Consider the following 16,070-nt stretch of genomic DNA (forward strand, 5'->3'; position numbering starts at 1 on the left):
GCTCAGACGGCTCACGCAGCGCTCGCCATCGAGTCCTGGACACAAACGGGGGTCAGCGCCCAACGCCGTGAGCGAGCCGCCCGCCGCCCTCCGCGGGCCGCCCGCAGCGGCGGAGAGGCGCTCGTGGAGCGCTCAGCCCCCGCCCCGCAGCTCCCAGCCCGCACCCAGAACTTTCTGCCCGGCCGCAGCACGCGCCCGTGCCGAAGCTCGGACCAAAGTCCTCGGCGGAGCCCCACGCTCAGCGCAGACGGCCCCGCACCGATAACCCCCGGCGGCCTCCCCGCATCCAGCGCCGTGACAGCAGCCCCCACCTGCGGCCCTCGGCGGGGCGAGGTTGGGGGAAAGGAGACGCGAGGGGCGCCGCGCCACAGACCGGCTCTCGTCCCGCCCCGCGGGGTGACACGGCCCGGGGCCCGCCGGAGGACGTTACCTGCCCGCGGCGGCGCGGCCCCGGCCGACGCTTCCCGGCGCGGCGTCCCGGAGGGCGGGCGCTGCCTGGGTCCGCCCCGGGCAGGTGCGCACCGCCCCCCGCGCCGAGGGGAGGCCCCGGCCCGAAGGGAGCACCGCGGGCGGGCGTCGGCTCGGCCCTGGGGGGACCGGGAGTCGGGCTAGGGGCTGTGCTTTGTGGAGGCGGCCTGAGGCACTCGCGTGCGGCGGCGGTGCCCGGGGATGCCCCGGAGCGCTCCGCGGCTCGCGGGGGGCAGCGGCAGCTGATGAAGTACGAAGAAGGTGGGAAAAATACAAACAAACAAAAACAAACCAAAAATGAGGGGGAAGGGGGACGGAAGTAAGAGAAAGAAGCGACGGGAGGCGCGGCTGCCGTGACGGCCGCGGGTGGTGCCGCAGCGCGCCCGTGCGGCGGTGCCCGGAGGAGCGGCCGCGGCAGCGCACGGCGCAGGGCTCGTCGCGCTCCGGGGCACTGACGAGGCCGGGCACGGCCGGCAGCGCCGCGTCCTCCGTGCGCGGATGAGCCGTACGGGGCCGGCCGATAAGGGCCCCTGATGACTTCACCCACCTGAAACTCTGACAAAGCCTTTTCAGCCCCGGCCCAGGGGCCTCGCTGCAAGAATGGCCACAGCTGAGGCAGAGCGAGCAAATACATTCCCTTCTTTCTTGTGGTCATTTTATAGCTGGGGTAGGTTGTCTGGGCACAAGATGTACCGCTGTGCTAGGGAGAAGCATTACACCCCGGAATCATTATGATTGGCAAAGACCTCTAAGATCACCAAGCCCCACCATCCCCCCCCCCCCCCCACCTACCTATATCCCTCAGCGCCACATCCCCACAGTTCTGGAACACCTCCACAGATGCTGACTCCCCCAGCTGTGCCAGAGCTCAACCACTCTTTTGCAGAAGCTCTTCCTCATATCCAATGGGGGCCTCCCCTGGCACAACTTGAGGCTTGCCCCCTCTTGTCCCATCACTGTTAACTGGGAGAAGAGGCTGACCCCCACCTCACTACAACCTCCATTCAGGGAGATGTCTGAAGTTTCCCCGAGCCTCCTCTGGAGGGAAGGATCCCAGTTCCCCCTGCTGTACCTCCCAGGACTGGCAGTGCCAGGGACAGCTTCCAATCAGAAGGAAAATATTATTTATTTATGGATGTTTGCTATTTGAAGTTAAAAACAACCACAGTATTGTTACACACTAAGAGCCCACTGTGGCACTAAATTTTATCATCTTCACAAAAATCCCTAAAACTGCACATTAAATATTAATCCTGTTTTTTCCAAAAGTACCCAACAGCAATGACACACTGTTACAATCAGAAAGATTAATGCCATGGAAGGACAACAGAGGAGTAGTAACAACAAAGGAAGTAGCGTGGATGGAATTTCAAAGAAGTAAAGATGCTCACCCACCTCCAAAGATCCAGGCTCACAGAAAAGACCACTAAGGAAGGATCTTCAACCACAGATCCTTTCCCAGGGCCATCAGCCCTTCAGTGAGGTATAAGAGAGGTGCAGGCTCTACCCCTTCCTATTACACTGCTGTGTAATGCTGTGTAATGCTGTGAATGCTGTGCCTTCACCTGTGCTCCCAGGGCTGACCGGATCCTTTCCCAGGTGCCCAGTCAGTGCTTCAGGCCGTGACTCAACAGTTACCATACACACACACACACACACCAAACAAACAAACAAACCCACCCTTATTTTGAGAGGGAATTCAGTAGCTTGTCTGCCTTGCCCCACAGTAGGAGCAGAGTTTATCAGGGAAAATCCCAAACCAGGGATTGGTCTGGGACTTTCCCTGATCTTGAGGCCCCAGTCTTGCACTGAGCAGTGGGGCAGCAGCCACCTCAGTGCTCCAGCCAGCACACAGCTGGAGTTGCTGCTCCTGGTATCACAGCTACTCACTCCACACAGAGAGAGTTTTATGGCTCAAATACCACTACTTTGGATGATTAAGGTTAATTTTGGCCATCTCATCAGGTATTTTATGCTGCCTTTTTCCTACACCGCAGCAATTCAGTGTCAGCAATATCAGGTGTCAAAGCCAGTTCAGACTGTGAAATATCTCATTTCTCAACAAAAATAAAGTGAAATGAAACATCTCAGTTTGCTGTCAGGTGGAGAGCTGGGAAATCTGGGGTCACCAAATCCCTGGGGACGGCGTGCTTTGGGAGAACGATACCTACCCGCATTTTGCAGTCATCTGAGTTTATCTCAGACAAAAGGGATTGGGCCGGGGTCGGTCCTCACACAGCAGTGTCTCGAGGAAATCAGTATTGACTGCAATAAAGAAAATGCCACCAGCAACTGAAAATGCAGTGACACATTCTTCTGAAACATTGCCTCCCCCAGCTGCATTATACAGATGTCCCTGGGCAGAGGCTGCTGTGTCTGTCAGCCTGGAAGTGGGGACGGACTGTGAGGCCGCAGCATCCTTTCTGCATTTCTAAGGAAATTCTTCAGAAAGTGCTGTGTCTGTGCCATGGCAGGAAGGGAAGCTCTGCAGGAAGCTCTGGTGATACACAGCAGGAAATGGAAGCCGCTGTATGACCTCTAGGTTGGGCTGTGGTGTGTGCTGCACTCTGAAATGTGGCCCATGCACCTTTCCTTCAGTTCTGCTCTGCAGGTGTTTGCCTCAGACTCAGCAAAGCAAACCAAAACAAACAGAAAAAAAATAAAAAGGAGGGAAAAGAGAGGAAGTCATAATAAGGTTTCTGTAAGTTACAAATCCTAGCCCCGAACCCACTGCTGTATCCAGGCCACCCGTATCCTACACCACACTGTGCCCTGATGCCTGGGGGTCCTCAGCACTCCGTCCTCATAGCACTGCAGGGAGATGCAGTGGATCTGAGAGCTGCACTGAATGCCAGCAGCTGTGTTACAGGCACTCACTGGGGGTGTTTCAGGCCACAGGGCACTTGCAGAGGGACACCTGGGCACCACGTGGGCAGGTTGGATGGGGCCCTGAGCACCCTGCTCTAGTATTAGATCTGGAGGCTCATGGTCCTGCCTGCAGCAGAGGGATTGGAACTTGATGATCCTTGGGGTCCCTTCCAACCCAGGCCATTCTATGATTCTACGATTCCCATTTCAGCAGAGAGAAGAAAAGCAAACTGTTTTTGTTTTTGCTTTTCCTTAGAAGTACCACAAATCAAAAGCATCATAAATCCTCTCATCTGTCACCAGGAGATGGTGCTTCATTTTCTTCTGCAGCGGAGCACAGTGAATTAATCTCTCACCGAAAGAGATCCCAGCGCAGGAGCAGAGGGGCGGCCGTCAGCCCCGGGGAGCCGCAGCCCAGCGGGCGGTGCTGCGGTGCCGCAGAGCGCCCGGGGACGGCCGCGCAAAGCTGCCGCCCAACGTGGGGATACCGCGCTGCCCCGCAGCTCTGCCCCTCCGCCAGCAGCGCCGCCCGCGCCCGAAGGACGTCGCCAGGTGGAGCCCGATGCCGCCGATGGGACGCACGGACGCCGGTGCGGCTCCACGCGCAGACCGAAGGCTGGGAGCGCGGCGCGGTGCTGCAGCTCGGCACGAGGTTGTAGAAGGGGCCGCATTAGGTACGAGGGGACCCTCCCGCTCCCCGCAGCCCGTGCCGGCACCGCACGCGGAGGGACGGATGAGCGCGGCTCCACGCCGGAGCGGGACGTTCAGTCTGCGGGAACCGCCCTGAGCCTGGCCTCGGCTCCGCTGCCCCCAGTGCCCGGCGGCCGCCCTGCGGCCCTTCGCCTCCGGTCAGCGGGGACGCCCGGGGCAGGAGGAGGATGGAGCCGACGTGTTGAAAAATAAAGGCTTTGATAGGCCCAGAAGGCCCTGAGGTCTGCATCGCCCAGCTTTGCTGGGTAAAAAAAACCTACAGAAGGGGGCCGCTCTGAGTGCTTATTTGAGGTCGCTCCGAAAGTAATACTTCCTATTTATTTTCGTGGAAAAGAAAACAAACACAACGAACACAATAACGCTATTTAACAGATCAACTTCTCAGCGACAAAACACAATTATTTCAACATAGCCACCACCGTTAGCTATGCATTTTCACCGGCGATGATGAGCAGTCTTCATGGTAACAACCTGCACCAGCAGAGGTGACCACTCTGCTCCATCAAAGTTGACAGTGTCAATGGTTGCCATTTTTTTTCTGCGCGGAGGCATTCAGCCCCGTCCCTCCGTTCCCTGCACCCTTCCGTGTCAAGACGCTATTTTGTCAGACTGCCCCTCCGCTGCCATCTGTCACAGGGCAACGAAACGTCACGGGATGTCGGCGGAAAGGTTCGACCTCTACCTCCATCCCACCGCCATCCGCCTCCGCGGGCCGACAGCACGAAATAAGAGGCATTACTTTCGGAGCAGCCCCGGCATAGCTGCACCGCCACGCGGGGCACAGCGGGGATCACAGCGCTCGGTCCGGGCGGAGACCCGCGCATGCGGCAGGCGGCGGCGGCGCCCATTGGCAGCGGCGGGCGCGGCGGCCTCGCGTTCCTGGAAAGTTCTTGGAAATGGATCAAAGGCGTTTCCGCGAAGCGCGACGAGCGCAGCCGCGAGGCTCCGAGCCGAGCCGAGCCGAGCCGAGCCGAGCCGAGCCGAGCCGAGCCGAGCCGAGCCGAGCGCCCAACGCCCCGAGCGGCCCCGCCCGGCGCCGCGCTGACATCACGGCGCCGCGCCGCTATTTATACCTGCCGCTTTTTTTTCTTTCTCCTCGCGTGGCTGCTATCGGAAGAGTGATGCGAATACAATGCGATTCCAGGAATCCCTCGCTTCCTGGAACAGATTAAAAGGGGCAAACAAAAGATTACTTAGCGGGTTTTTTTTCTCGCCGAGCCCCAGTACTTGTGCAGCCCGAGCCGAGACGCGCGTCTCTCCCCAGCGCTCGCGGGGACCGTATTTATTCCTTCACGTCTATTTATTATTGACGCCGAGCGCCCCGAACGCTTCTTTTTGAGGGCGCCCCGCGGGAGGATCGGACCGCGCCGCACCGCTCCGCCGCCGCCTCCGGAGTGCGGGACGGGGCACAGTGCGGCCGGGCACAGCGGGGAGGACGGGCACTGCCCCTGCCGAGGCCCTGATGCTCTTCCCCTGGCCCGGGAGTGACATGATCCTCTGCGTCCCGGGGTAAGTGCAGTCCCGAGTTCCGCGCGTTCCGCTGCTGAGAACCGCGAGGGGTTCGCTGCTTCGCGGTCGGGGGCGAAGGGAGAAGGACAAATCGGTACAAAGCGGCAGTGGGGCACCGGCGGGACCCGGTCCGCACCGGGAGCACTGCAGCCCCGGAGCGCTGTGCGCCGTTGAGTACATCGCCGTGCCGAACCGCTGCGCCTTCCTTCCCTACCACTTTTCTGTGCCGCGCGTTTGGGACGCGCCCTCACGCACCGCGGTCAGCCGGCGGGGACGGGTGAGCGCCGAGGTCCCGGGGCAGCGCTCGCTCTCCACTCCCTGTGCCCCGCTCACGCTTTCCCAGCGCTCTGCTCCGAGGGCCGGCGGAGATCTCGCTTACCAACACCTCCCCGCTGCCTCCCTTGCTCTCCCCTCGCTCTTCTCTTCTCTCAGTGCGGCGCTGCGGTTCCCACCGCCCCGGCAAAGCGCGTTCACCGCTCAGCCCGGAGCGCCCGCACCGGAACCCCCCGGCGCACCGCAGCTCCCCGCGCGCAGCCCCGCGCTCAGTGCCCCGATACCGCCCGGATCCCCCCGCCCGTGGGCGCTTCCGCAGCTCTTATCCGCCCGGCGGCCCCGCAGTCCGTCCCCGCGCTTCCCGACCGTCTTCCCGAGTTTCACCGAGTAGGGAAGAGCCGCAGAGCCGACCGCAGCCTTGAGCGGAGGATCTGTTCTCTGAACTCTCCTTCCCAGGGTGCTGGGACATGCTCAGCACCGGCGCACGGAGACGTTCCGTCGCCGCTCCTCTCCGGTCCCCATATGCTACTTTTCTACATTTGTTTTTCTCCCGGCGCAGCGCCCGTGCCCGCCACCCGCCCTGATCTCCGCATTTCTCTTCCCGCTTTCTTTCCTACAAGCGCTTATTTCCAAGCATTTTCCCCCGTCCCCACGCAGGGCCGAGCGCTCCGCGCCCGCACACCCCGCTCCCGCGGCTCCTTCCCTGCAGACCCTCCAGCGGCGCTCCGCACATCGCTGCCGGCGGCCGCTGCCCCGTCCCTCTGCCGTCCCTCCCGTGTCGGAGCCGCTCTCCGTGCTCACATCTGCTCTGTGCCATCATCTTCTCTATGGAGCAGCTTACCGGGAGGATGTAAAGCCCTCCTCCACTTTGGTCCCAGTGAGCTGCTCCGAGCTCCCTTCCAGACTCCCTTCCAAAGGCACAAGGCAGGGGGAAGGAGATGGGAGTAGAAAAAGAAAAAAAAAAAAAAACAGTCCATGTTAGGGACAAAAGAAAGTTTTCCTCGTGGTCAGAACTGGCAGGCCTGAAAAGCTTTCAGGAGAAATTAGTGGGTAGGTCTGGAATTGGGGCAGTGGTACACACAGGTGTGGGGTGGCAGAGATGTGGGTAGCTCCCGGCCGGGCACCATGCACATTGCAGTGCCTGGTCTGTAGGGAAGGGAGAGCAGAGAATGTCCCTTCCTGGGACTGCAGGTAGACATGTGCTTGGGAGAGCACTGCACGAGGACAGCCATGGGGCTTTAGGAGTGGCACCCCTTCCCCTGCAGCCACAGCTCGGGGGACGCCTGAGGGAAGCCACACGCCAACAGCCGGACCTGGAACAGCAAGCATTCAGTGCGCTGTGAGGTACAGAGAGCATCCCTGTGGCATGGGGTGTGGGGGAGGTAGGGGCTGCCTCCATAGATAGGAATGACGAAACTAGAGTCATATGCCCCGCAAGGCAGCAGATAGCCCGCTCACCATGGTGCTGGAAGAATGCTCTTTTCTAAAGAGCTGCAGGATGGTGGGGGTTTGCCATGTCTCACATGGGCATGTGTCGTCTCCCTTTGTAGGTGGATTGCTACCACTGGTTTCACACAACCATTACCCACACCAGCAGTGTTCTGTTAGAAGTGCAGGCTCATGGCACTGACAGGTGCTCGCTCTTAAATCCTGGAGAAATTGCCGTCAGGCTCTGGCCAGCCTGCTTTCCTCCCCAGCCCCTTCTGCTTCCTGCTCCTGTCCCCAGCAGCCACCCCGCAGCATGTCCACATCCATCCCTGAAGGGCCACAGTTCAGCTAAGGCACAGAAGGAGCCGATGGGAGGGGAAACACCATAGCCTCAGCTCCTCCCTGCAGGGCTGCCAGAGCAGCGCTGCCACCTCTGCGGTCCCTGTGGGTTCTGCAGGGCAGGGACAGCCCCATTCACCTTTTGTTCTGAACGCCTCAAGCACGTGGGGGCACAGTGTGTGACATGGAGGGGGCAGCCAGCCCAGGGATGGGACTGAGGGCAGGGATTTCACTGGGGAGCAGAGCTGTGCCCTGGGCATGGTGCTCAGAGCCCCGTGGTGTCCTGCAGTCATCACCCAGGACTGGTGATCACACCAATGTCCCCAGTGTGCCCTTGAGTGCCAGGCTCTGTGTGGTGCAGGGGTTTGGCTGAACCAAGGATTCCCATCACTCTGCCACCCGACCTGCTTGCCCTTAGCTCTAGCAGCACATTTGGGATCAGGGTTGTTTAAGTAGAAAGCAGGTACGACACAACCCAAACAATTCTCAATTCTGCTTCTAATTATAGTACAGTAAATGACTAAGAGCCATTGACAGATGCAGAAATGCTCCAGCTTGTAACGATGAAGCTGGAAAGCTGCTATGAAGCTCTGAAAGTACCATTAAAAGCCAACATCTAAAACCAAAGGCGTTTTCGTATCAACCTGTATTGCAGACAGAGCAGCTGGTGAAATAGGCTGATGTCTCCCCTGTCCTTAGGGTTCATCTTCAGCCATGTCTTTTCTTCCAGAGCTGTGGGTGCCATCCCTGGAGGTGCCCCAGTCCATGCATGGGCCCTGGGCAGCCTGAGCTGGGGGCAGCCAGCCCGTGGCAGGGCTGGGGCTGGGGTGGCTGGGAGGTCCTTTCCAGCCCAAGTGTGCTGTGATTCTATGATTCCCATGTGCCGATCTCAGTGTGAAATGCAATGTTATTGCAGTCTGCCTGTAGAACACAGCACACTGTAGCACAAGGCAGCACACACCGAGCAGCCCTTCATGGCTGAGAGAGGTAACACGCTGTGCTCTTTGTTTCAGACCTCACCCCTTGCTGGCAGAGGAGAAGATCCAAAGGCTGTCGCTGCGTGGCATCGCGGAGGATCTGACGGAGCACATCATGCAGCCCCTCCCGGTTCCAGCCTTCCCAGAGGAGCCTGCGCCCACCTTCGCGGCACCGGAGCCAGACGGCAGCACACCACAGACGCGGGACCCCGAGGAGGATCTCCTCTGCATTGCAAAGACCTTCTCCTATCTGCGGGAGTCCGGTAAGAGCCGGCCTGGAGCACAGGCTGTGCGCTGTTCCCATGCGGTGTGCATGTGGCTCCGGCCCGGCTCCGGCTGTGCAGGTCCCAGCCCCAGCCCACTGCTGCCCCTCTGGCCTGCTCCTTCCCTAATGAGTGCTCTCTGGGTGCTTTTCCAGGCTGGTACTGGGGCTCCATCACAGCCAGCGAGGCCAAGCAGCACCTGCAGAAGATGCCCGAGGGCACCTTTCTGGTGCGGGACAGCACGCACCCCAGCTACCTGTTCACGCTCTCGGTCAAGACCAACCGCGGTCCCACCAACGTGCGCATCGAGTACGCTGACAGCAAGTTCCGCCTGGACTCCAACTACTTGTCCAAGCCCCGCATCTTGGCCTTCCCAGACGTGGTCAGCCTCATCCAGCACTACGTCACGTCCTGCACGACAGAAAGCAAGAGTGAGGCGCCATACCCGCCGCCAGCCCCGCTGCCCCCCGTGCAGAAGGAGGTGGCGGTAGCGGCTGTGCACCTGAAGCTCCTCCGGCCGCTGGGCCGCCGGGACAGCATCCCCAGCCTGCAGCACCTCTGCCGGCTGCGCATCAACCGCTGCACCACCGAGGTGGAGCGGCTGCCACTGCCCCGGCGGATGGGGGACTACCTGAAGCAATACCCCTTCCAGCTCTGAGGCATGGCCGCCGCCTCTCGGGCACGATGGGTGGGAGCAGGACGAGAGGACTTGGCGTGTCCTTGTCCCACTGGCCCCAGGTGGGAACTGCACGGCTCTGACTGTCTGCACGGACTGCACCGCCCTCCTCCCCCCATCTCTCCACGTCCATTCCAGCAGGGAGGAGCTGGCTGTCCCAACACCGGGGCACCACCTGAGCGCTGATCCTCAGGCCAAACCAATGGCGACCATGAGAAAGTGCTGTAGGCATGTGCACACTACTTGAATTCAGAGTTGCTGTGACACAGATGTTCACCTTGTTATTTTTGCTATTTATTTCCATGGCAGTTTCTCTCCTCATGATATTTTAAATGCACCTTTTACTTTATTGTTTCTTTTTTTTGTTTTGTTTTGTTTTGTTTCTTTTTGAGGTAGAACTAAAGGCTCCCAGCCAACTGGCAGCCAAAAACCTGTGGGAATTTGGATGTTGATCTGCACCCACATGGTGCCTGTTTGAGCCCGTGCCTGCACAGGTCCCTGCCATCCACATCCAAACTCCTGCAGACTCCTGGGCTGTGGTGCTCAGCTGGCTGCACCCAGACCCAGTGCTGCAGGTAAGGAGGATTTTCTCTCCCAGCTGCAGGGGCTGAGCGCTGTAACCTCAGAGCACATTGGGGCAGCTTGCACCCACCCCAGAGACGCACGTTGTGCCCTGGGGGTACTGCTGGAGGAAGCCCTTCTTCCTCAAGAATTCTGAGCAGAGCTTCTGGATACTGAGCTTTTGCTAGGGAGTACTCATCCCATCCTGTCACCCTCTGCATCTCAGAAGGACATTAGTGACAAAACCAGTAACCACAAAGCCAGCTCTCCCACCTGACGGCGGAGGCGCTTGCTGGCAGGGCAGCTGGCACGGGGTGGTGGTGTGGTGTTGTGAGCCCCATTCCGAACGATGCCTCCCTGACCAGGTCTGGGGACAGCCCTGCTGAGCTGCGCCAGGGCCGCACGGCTTCAGGCTATTTATTTATTTATTGGGGGGGTAACAAGTGACATGCAGCTCAGCAGGAAGAGCCATCCTTCTGCCCTGCTCTGCCACTGCTAGCACCATTCCTGAGCCCTGCGGCTCCCATCAGAGCCGTGTTCTAGCGCGCGCTGGAAACCACGTTTAACTTCTTTCTCTGCCAAGGTCCAGACCTCTCTTCCCCCTTTTTCAGACTTGCATGTTTGCTATCTTTAAATAGATGTTCTGCTCTGGATTTACTTCTTGGAGCCCATCCTTTTCATGCCCCTTGGAATGAGGCACAGTGGCTTTCTGCAGCTCTTTGCAAGGAGGCTTAGGGCAGCTGGGCTCTGCCCTCAGATGAGATGGAGCCCCTTCTCCTTCATTCCACAATCCCATTTCTTCCCAGCCTGTAAGAGCCACATCAAGCTCAAGGCTTTATGCACAGGACTAGAGAAATTGTTGCTTCTTTTGCTCCTATAAGACTCTATAATTTTGTCAAACTTGAAGCAATGTTAAGGGTTCCTCGCTCATTCCTCCCTGGACCTCTCTGAGGCTCTGTAAATTATTAGAGACAAATGCCAACTATCTCTGAGAACTGAAAGGGGAGGTGAGAAAGGATGGGACAGTGACCCAGGAGACAAGTTCAAAAAACAGGTGGAATTTTTTCCACCCTAAGTGAAAGTTGCCCAAAGGGCCAATATGCCCCAGTGTGCTCAGTCTGTGTCCTTTTTTTTTTTTTCCTCCCCACATTTATACAGGTTTGTGCTCTTGCAAGCTTTGTTTTTGATACTTCAATGATTGGCAGTGTGTGATGTCAGGTTGGCTTTTTATTGTATCCTTCCACTTCGCCCCATATGGCAGCATCCATGGGGAGGCACTGAATGAGAACTTAAAAGGCAAAACAAAAACATTCTTTTTTAAATAACATAAAACATAAAACCACTGTCAAGGCTTCCTTTTATCCAAACACCTCTCTGCCTGAGGACACTGGGAACAAGGAAACCACAGCTCTGCCAGGAGCAGCAGTGATCTCAGGAAGCCCACATGGCTTAGCCACAGCCTACATCTGTACAGCACACATTACAAAGAACGGGCAAGTCATTCAGCTCTCCAAAACCTCCTACCTACTTGATCTTTCCTCTGCTGGGGTAATGGGGAAACCAAGCTCGAAGGTTTGACCTCATTGCCCCAGGAGAGTGCAGCTGAGTGGTAGAAGTGTGTAAGGAGAAGGAAGGGCTGGTTAACCACCAGCAGGTGCTGAGCTGGGGGTTGTAAGCTCATCTGGGCAGGGACCACCTCCGTTATCTGTACCACATCTAGCACAATAGGGTTCTCTAGGTGCTACTTCAATACAAGGAATAAACAATACAGTTACTCCAAAAGTCAGTTTCTTCTATCTTGAACAGTTTGTTTAAATTCACTTGACTTGGATTTTCAATAAACGTTTTAAATATATTTTAAAGCCACTCAGCGTGTAAATCTTTGGTGAGATCCAGATGGATGAGTGCCTTTGCTAGTCACAGAGATCCTCCCTGGGGAGGCTGGGCAGTCTTGCCCATTTCTTTTAAACAGCCAAAAGGGAAAAAACCCTTCAGAGTTGTCAGCAGCGTGGCCTGGGTTCCACTGCACACAGCCAGACAGCAGCAGACCCTAAGTCCCACCTCATCCAGGGCCGGAGGAACGTTGTTTAAGGATGTAGAAAAAGAAAGGGATGATTTTTGTATTGCTTCTGCATGCCATAGAAAACCATTACAATCTAGGGGAAAGGAGATGGAACGTAGCTGGAAGTTTGGTAACTTGTTTACAGCAGGCTTGACATTGGCCTCAAAGAAAAATTCTGCTCATGGGGGTGTTGAAAGAGGAGCTCAGAAAGCACAGACCCGCTCTGGATGAAGGCTGATGGCTCCAGCTTCCTGCCCTCGTCCTGAGGCCCCCCATCTGCCCCACCATGGGCAGACATGGGCCACACACCAGTGAACCCTCAGCTGGCAAGGGCTCCACTGCACACTCGTCTCCCACGGGCACAGAAATCAAAATATGCTCAGAAAAAGAAACCCACAACCTCAATTAGATCCTTCCATTATCCTAATGCACCAGTTCCAAGGTTTGGCGCTGTGCTGGAAGGTGTTCCTAAGCACCTGCTGCTCTTTGTGTGCTGGTCATGGGGCTGCCAAACACCAGCAATCAACGTTTCAGACCTTCACCAGTGGGTTTCCATTGCACACCAGCCAGGAAACTGGCAACGGAATGTTCTGCTTACGGTTAAGTTGTGAAAAACAACCACATCCCTCCTGTTTTATGGGAAAAAAAGAAAAGGGATGTGGAAGGAGTAAAATACTGAAAAAGTGGAAAAACAAAAATAAAAGAAAAGCTGCATCCACTTTCAGAAGGGAACTTGGAAAACCCTGGGAAATACTGATACATTACTAAGTACTTTCCTTGTCTCTTAGCTGGGCTGAACTTTTCCCATAGCTGCACACACAAAACCCTGCTGTTCCCTTTCCACAGAAGTGATGGGCATGAGTCAAGCCAGCACAGCACAGCAATCACACATTATCTTAATGACTCCCACTCCTGTATCTTCAGCACATTTCCTGAGAGCAAGCAAATTCACGTTCTGAGAACTCCTGTCCTAAACCTCCATAGGAACTGACCTCATCTTTTACAGTGCAGATCCACAGAGCGGGAGCATTTATGGCTGACCCACATTGCAGTTGAAATCCCGCACAGCACCTCTCTTGGGGACACCTTTCAGTTTGCTGAGGCACAGTAGTACAGCTGGGCTGAACTCCCTCATTATGCAGGTTCTGACGGCAGAGAGACACACAGACATGGAGCCTTCCTTGAGAAGCAGACTGACACAATAGGGAACAGGAAGCCCAGTCCATGACCAAAGCCACGCTACCGTGGCTCCCTGCCAGAGCAGAAATACCCTGCAGGCACATATGGTAACATTTTCTGCCTTAAAAAATCACCATTTTAGAACAGCAACTCGTGGAAGGGGAAAATAACCTGCTGATGTGCACATGATCCTTTCCTCTCAGATTTGCTAAAATCCCTCTCCTCTCCACAGATCCTCTCAGGAGCATGACTTCCCTTCACCCAGGGCAGATGAGCTAGCAGGGACGGGAGCGTGTTTCAGCCTCTTACGACAGGCACAGTCAGGTGTGTTACAGCAGTCATATCATTACATGGCACTTCCAGTCCAAATTCCACTGTCGGTCTCATCTCATGCATTACCTATGCAATTACATATATAATTGAAATTAACTGGGCAGTGGATGTGTGACTCTTCAGCTCTGTCCAGTCATGCTCTCATGTTCGAATCTGCCCGGATCCACTTAATCACGGACCTCCTTTGTCCCCTGCCGACGCTGCTGGAACACGTGCAGTGCTCCTGGAAGGATGAACCATCCCAGCCCTCCGCTCACCACAGGGCTGCAGCATGGGGCAAAGCTCTGTCTGAGAATGTGGACCTATGAGGTTAATGCTGCCTCGTGCAAGCCCCACTTTGATGCTCCACTTATGTTGCTGCAAAGCACAGTGGTTGCGTGGCTTGTGCTACACGCTGCTCAGTGAGCAGGGAAAGCAGCCCTGGGGCGTGACCCTGGCGCTGCAGCATCAGCCAGGCGGCCGTCATCACCTCTGCATACAGCAAAATCTGGCCTGAAGGAAAATGACAAACAGGGCTAGGAACAAAAGGAGCCTAGAGGCTCTCAGTAGTGGCATGGCATAGACTGGTGAGTGTATGCAAACATTTTAGCAAGAATTAGGGTTTGTTTGTTTTTCAGTTGGGAAAGAAAAAAAAAAAAAGAGTATATTGTTTAGAGGAAGTCACTGAAAGGCAAAATGTAGACATGACCAAAGGAAAGTCATTCCTACAGTTTCACTATCTGTCTGGGCAAACTATGAATAAGGTTCCTGTAAGGAAAACACAGTTTGGATCTTAATGCAATCATTTGGAGGGCTTATTGGTTCTGAAAGGGATAGGAAAGGAATCATAGAATCCTTAGAGTTGGAAAGGATCTTCACAGGTCATCTAGTCCAACTCCCTCGCAATGAGCAGGGATGTGCACAGCTCCATCGGGTTGCTCAGAGCCTTGTCCAGCCTGGCCTTCAAAGTTTCCAGGGACGGTGCACCCACCACATCTCTGCGTGTTTACAACAAAGCTTCAGCACTTCAGCTGGTATTTGTTAAAAATGAAGACAAAACTTGATCAAAAAGGAAAATTTTACTGCAAACCACCAGGGTTCAGTCCTCACGCTCTCCTAATCCTCTGGTATCTGTTGCAGTGGGAGACACTTTGCAGTTAGCTCTTCAAGTCAGCTCCATGAGGAGCTGATTGTGCATTCCTTCAAAATCACCAGCTGAGTAGCTCAGATACAGTAAAAAGCAGCTGGCAGAGCAAGCAGCTTGTCCCAGAAGAAGAGGGACCCATTGGGACTGCTTCAGTCTGACAGAGCGTGCCGGGTTTGTAGAAAAGAGCTTTCCTTTTGGGGACAGGAGCACTTTTCTGCTCTTCTATCTCAGCTCTAACTGGCAAGGTTTTTTCCTGAAGCACCTTTACTTCCTGACTGTTGTATAACTGTACTTTGCAGCAGCTCAAATTTGAGTTGTGAACATGAATATGACGCCAATTATTGTAAAAATAGGTATTAAGTGACTGCTCTACTTTGGAAAGGCATTTGCTCTATTGTACACCGCGCAACTACAGCAACAATAAAACCCTGAAATAATACTGGCTACTGAAGTATTAGCTTGCTCAAACATACAATCAGAGACGTGAGACGTGGTATTTTCTCAGAAATTTCTGGTGTAACTTTGCCAGACAGAAGGACCTGAGATGAGCTGGTCAACCAAATCCAAGCAGTGGAGCACAGCCAGGGCTCGAGCGCCTTGGCCTGCAGCCTGGCAGCCTGCACAGCCCAGCCACGGGACTGCCTGGATCCAGGAGGTGCTGCAGCAATCCTGATTGCAGCTCTTGGCAAAGCGCTGCTCTGACTGATGCCCTGCCTATGAAACCTGCAACACAAAATGGGCTAAATCCAGGCTCACTTCTCATGGGGTGCAAGGGGAGTTCACTTACTCCAGGGCTGAATTTGGCCCATTTAATACTCTGGGTTTTACAGACAAGGGTTTAATCCCTGGTGTAGTATGGCATTAGAGGAAGGCCATTGTACAGGAAACAACACAGAAGAGCAGTTTATGTCATACAAGGAAAGCCTTCCTTCTCGCAGTGCCCCATCACTGTGCACAAATTCTAGCCCAAGTGTTTATTCCTGGAAAGCAAAAAGAAAGCTTGTTGTACAATTAACTTCTGGCTTCTCCTGAATTCACCTGCAACTATATCAATCAGTAACCCTGCAGCTCCAGTTTGGATCTAACCATTAGTCCATGGAAAACCAGGCAGACAAAGCTGGACCCATTTCAGTGATCTTCTTTCACAGTGGCTAACACCAAGCTTTTGGAGATGGCAACTCCTAAACAACATATTTGAGTTATGTTTTTGACAAAGTGACAACAAGATATAGCACCAAGCTCTGGGACTGCCCATCCCATCCCATCCCATCCCATCCCATCCCATCCCATCCCATCC

At 55.5% G+C, this 16,070-nt stretch overlaps 1 protein-coding gene across 1 annotated transcript; it reads left to right on the forward strand.

Annotated features, from left to right (window-relative positions):
• Window positions 1–5,114: 5,114 nt before the first annotated feature.
• Window positions 5,115–11,939, forward strand: CISH (cytokine inducible SH2 containing protein). Its single transcript, XM_042885411.1, has 3 exons — window positions 5,115–5,556; window positions 8,610–8,836; window positions 8,992–11,939. The coding sequence occupies exons 1-3, from the start codon at window positions 5,510–5,512 to the stop codon at window positions 9,492–9,494; spliced, it is 777 nt and encodes a 258-aa protein (XP_042741345.1). The 5' UTR covers window positions 5,115–5,509; the 3' UTR covers window positions 9,495–11,939.
• The last annotated feature ends 4,131 nt before the right edge of the window (window positions 11,940–16,070 follow it).

This window comes from Lagopus leucura, unplaced genomic scaffold, assembly GCF_019238085.1.
Source record: "Lagopus leucura isolate 7727_CA_CO unplaced genomic scaffold, USGS_WTPT01 Super-Scaffold_100050, whole genome shotgun sequence".
Classification (NCBI taxonomy): Eukaryota; Metazoa; Chordata; class Aves; order Galliformes; family Phasianidae; genus Lagopus; species Lagopus leucura.